Source organism: Nematolebias whitei, chromosome 23, assembly GCF_014905685.2.
Source record: "Nematolebias whitei isolate Nwh7 chromosome 23, NemWhi1, whole genome shotgun sequence".
NCBI lineage: Eukaryota > Metazoa > Chordata > Actinopteri > Cyprinodontiformes > Rivulidae > Nematolebias > Nematolebias whitei.
The window spans coordinates 17295602-17299994 of NC_056520.1; the positions used below are offsets into that span (position 1 = coordinate 17295602).

The window sequence follows — 4393 nt, forward strand, 5'->3', positions numbered from 1 at the left end:
TTACCATCTTGGCTTCTGAGAGACACTGACACTCTGAGAAGCTCTTTTTATACCCAATCATGTTGTCAATTGACCTAATTAGTGTTAATTGGTCTTCTAGCTGTTCGTTATATGCTCAATTCCTTTTTCCAGCCACTTATTGCTACTTGTCCCAACTTTTTTGGGATTTGTTGACACTGTGAAATTTTGAATCAACATATTTTTCCTTTAAAATGTTACATTTACTCAGATTAAACTGTTGACCTGTAGTCTGTGTTATATTACGAATAAAATATTAACATTTGCCATCTCCACATCATTGCATTCAGTTTTTATTCACAATTTGTTTAGTGTCCCAACTTTTTTTGAATCCGGTTTGTATTAGTGCAAAAGGGTTCTTTCTGTGGCGGGCTGCCCAGAATTGGGGCTTATTAGGGGCAGTGCAAAAGGGGCATTAGAGCGAAGTGCTCTATTAGGAAAATATGGAACAATAAGATCTGTAATATAAGATGGAGCTAGGTTGTGGAGGGCTTCGTAGGTTTATTAAATAAATCAATTTATAATAAGTATGAGTAATTTCTGCACATTATAAACGTTATTCACTCCATATAGCATTAAACGAACCAAAGCAAAATGAAAACTCACTTTTTGTCCCAAGCATCACAAATTTTTGTCCTCACAAATATATTTAAATGTCTGTCAAAAACCCGAAAAAGTATAAAGAAGGAATAAAAATGTGCTGCATCAGCAGTGTCAACAAGATTAAACCAGATTCCACCGACGCACTTCCTTAACGTTTCTTTCGAACAAACAATCCCACACAAGTCTTTGTAAAAAGGTTTGACCTCTGACCCCTGAGTAATCCTCAGTCCAGGCAGATTTAGTTGAGGATTTAACGGTCAGGACGTCGTGTTGCTTCGCTCCGCTCTGAATCCGTTCTTGATTGAAATGGCAAGAGAGACGATGGTAAGATTCTTTTGCTCTTGTTTGACGAAACTTTGTGGCAACTACTTCAGCTGTTACGTCGGTGTCTGGGTTAAAACGTGTTGTTTATGTGCTCTTGTTTTTTGTTTTTTTTTTAATGAGAAAATTTCACACATTTTTGTCAAATCATTTCAAAGCTTTGAGTCTTGAATTATTATTTCCAGAAGAAACTAATCTTGTTTAAACTGCACTTAATGCGACATAAACAAAATAATTGGGGACTGCCATTGCAATGCATAGAAGGCACCTATTGCCCTAATGAGCATTCCGTCACCTTTAATGCGGCCCGAACCGCAAAGTGTGCTCCCACAAAAGTTATATCAAAACGACCAACTCAATCTCAAGATTAGGGCCATTACTTTTATTGACAATTGGAGTTATCGTGGCGACGTATTTTGCTAACAAAGACGCCATATTTCCCCGTAGGATATGAAAGAGAGAACACACACTAACTGCTGCTGTCAGGTCACATGACTTGGAGTGTAGATGTCCCTGAAGAACAACAGAAACTCACTGTTGGGTTTGTTTGAAACTCACAGAAAGTAATCGTCAGATAAAGTCTAGAACAGATTAACGTTTGGAGCCATTTTGATTCAAGATGGCTGCCACAGCTACCTCAGCAAACACAAAATTGACTAACTCGGTCATTCTTTGAGATACTGAGCTGAAATTTGGTATGGTTGTAGCTGAGAGCGAGTTGTTATACATTCCTAACGCAAATCAAATCTCCAAGATGGCCGCGTTAGCTAAAAGATAAAAAACATACGATGACGCTGCCATTTTTAGAGCGATTCAGCTGCAATTTGGTGTGGTAGCTGAGAACGATCCCTATCACATACCAGTGTTTCCCCTACCAATATACAAGCGGGGCGCCCCATCAACAGAACTGAGCGCCCCACCTACCGAACACCCCCCGGGGGCTTAATTTGTAAACCAATTGATGTTGGAACACAAACAGCAGGCGGTCCGAATGGGGTGGGGGGGGTGTTTGGAATAAAAGAGATGCCATTTCCTGCATTTTGGTGTATTTTAACAAGTTGTTAAACATCTGTAAACATTTGATTAAACAACAACAACATTTAACAGGCCTGTGTGTGAATTCAGCTCCGATTCTGTCAAGCGTCCCCCCCCCCCCCGCCCCCCCAACACACACACTGTTCGACCCGAACTCTGCCGAGTTCAGTCCTGCGAGTTGTTCTGCTCCAATCTCAGTTGCCACTGCCTCTGTTGTCCAGCTAAGGACAATCCATCCATCCATTTATTTTAAATAATAAATTGTCTTTTCGACATTTTGATTGTTGTTTTTTTTGACAAATTAATGCCGTTGTTTTGATACGTGATGTTATACACATCAAACATTTCACTCATATTTATTTATTTATTTACTGTAAGCTTATTTATTATGTCTGAACTGTTATGCACCGTGGTAATGTATGTATGAGTCCCCCCCCCACACACACACGTACACACACAAAAAATACTGTCAGTACAGACGGCAATGTGTCTCTCTCCTCTCCCCCACCCCTGCTCCAAACTGTCGGTGCAAGCAGCGCACGGCTGTCTCCCCCCCCCCCAAAAAAAAAGAGGAAACAACTGTATATAACAGCATGCTGTGCAGCTCAGGATGTGAGATGAGTGTCCCGTCATTGCAATTTATCTAGGGAAACTCTGCATACTGAATCTAAATAAAAATTCCAAGATGGCCGCCTCAGCTAAAAATGAAAAAATATGATAAAGAACCATTTTTAGAGCGATTCAGCTGAAATCCAGTATCCTGGTAGTACTGTCAAATCAACAATTTAAACGGGCAGCATCCCCCCGTTAAAGTTTCTCCAGGAACTTTCTAGTTTGTTAATAAACTGCTTCTAGTCAGAAGTTTTTTTTTTATTGTCTGTGTATGCAATTCATTTGTCTAAATTCTCTTTATTCATGCAGTTTTGATCATTTTTGAATAAAATAGGCATAAACACGTCCAAAATTTACATGATTACCCGACTGCTTTAGTAACAAATGGGCTAAACCTTTTGTCCTGCTATAAAAACTTAAGAAGTGCACATGTTGTACTAAAAAGTGAAAGTGTTGATTAAGTTCCCGGTTCATGAGTTTAAAAACAAAATCAGTTTAACTTCACTGAAATGTTTCTTAAATCAAAATAAAACGACATTTAGAAGTGAAAAACAGTCGGCAATGACTGACTGTTTTTGACAGCTAAAGCCTAAAAAGCTGTCAAAAACTGTAACAAGGAAAAGTAAATAAACCGTCAAATGGTTTATTTTAGGATGAATTTTACTGAAAGTAGATCTATATCTGCATTTTCATTATTTGACGCTCTTAATATTTTATTTTAAATCCTCTGCCCATTAATGATAATATCCTCAAAAAACTGGCAGAAACTGCTGATCCATAAAATGAAGCATATTCGGCGTCGACAGGTTCTTGTCGCCACTTTAGACCTTTTTTAAATAAAAAAGTGACGTGCGTTTTGTCTTTGTGTCTCGTCAGCGAGGGCAGCGAACCCTTCCCACAATGTCCTGGTAAGACTAAATGTTTTCTTTTTTTAAATTCAGTTTAATAAAGTTTCAAACTAAACCCCTCTTCTGTTTTGTTTTGCTTTGAAGCGGAGACACAGCAGGTGGGTCCAAATTAGTTACGGACGTGTTTGGGAACCGTTTTCCCTGATTTAGTTCACTTAGACGCTTTTTAAATGTTACTCAGATCTTCCAGCTCCAAAACGTAAGAAGAAGAGGGTGAGGAAGGACGTGGTTGGGATGGGTGATGTGGATGGTAAGTAACATAAAGAATGAGATTCAAGAGTGAATTTAAAGGTTAACGAGCTCATGGTTCGTCCTTTTTGGTGTAAATTCTATATAAACAGAGCTTTTGTCATCCAAGAACAGTTAAACTACCGTAATTTCTGGAATATAAGCAGCTACTTTTTTCACAAACTTTGAACCCCACGGCTTATACAATGCTGCGGCTAATTTATGGAATTTATTTATTTTTGACTGTTTCAGAATCATGCCGCCAAAACATTTAGCCTTGTCACACCCGGGCTCTCACAGAGCTGCCCAATACATGTCTCTCTTAGGGGGTGGGTCCTCGTGACCCAATGAGACTACCTGTATATGTAAAGATTAAAAAATTAATAACCAGACCATTTAAATGACCGAACAAGTCACAGTGGACCAATGAAACGGAGAGGGGAGGAGAGAATGGGGAACATGCACAGAGCAACTTTTGCTCAAGTCTGCTGGTGAATCCTGACAACCGCGCAGGAGGAAGATGGATAGCGATCATTGACTTCCTGCTAGGCTACTGTATTTATTTATTTATATATACAGTAGTCCCTCGTTTATCTTGGGAGATCTGTACCAAGAGCCCCGCGATAAGTGAAAAACCACGAAGTAGGGATAGTAGTACAAGTAGTAAG

The 4393-nt window shown here is 39.2% G+C and overlaps 1 protein-coding gene across 2 annotated transcripts in view; it reads left to right on the forward strand.

Moving 5' to 3' along the window:
* The window catches only part of LOC119428914 (transmembrane protein 237B), a 15955-nt gene that overhangs the window by 3124 nt on the left and 8438 nt on the right, over nt 1–4393 (forward strand). Inside the window, exons 3-5 of one of the 2 annotated variants that reach the window (XM_037696613.1) lie at nt 3466–3497; nt 3582–3595; nt 3679–3747. The exons of the other annotated variant lie outside the window; for it this stretch is intronic. Coding sequence (XP_037552541.1) covers nt 3466–3497; nt 3582–3595; nt 3679–3747 — 115 coding nt within the window. The remainder of the gene's footprint in view (nt 1–3465; nt 3498–3581; nt 3596–3678; nt 3748–4393) is intronic. 2 annotated transcript variants of the gene reach the window in all.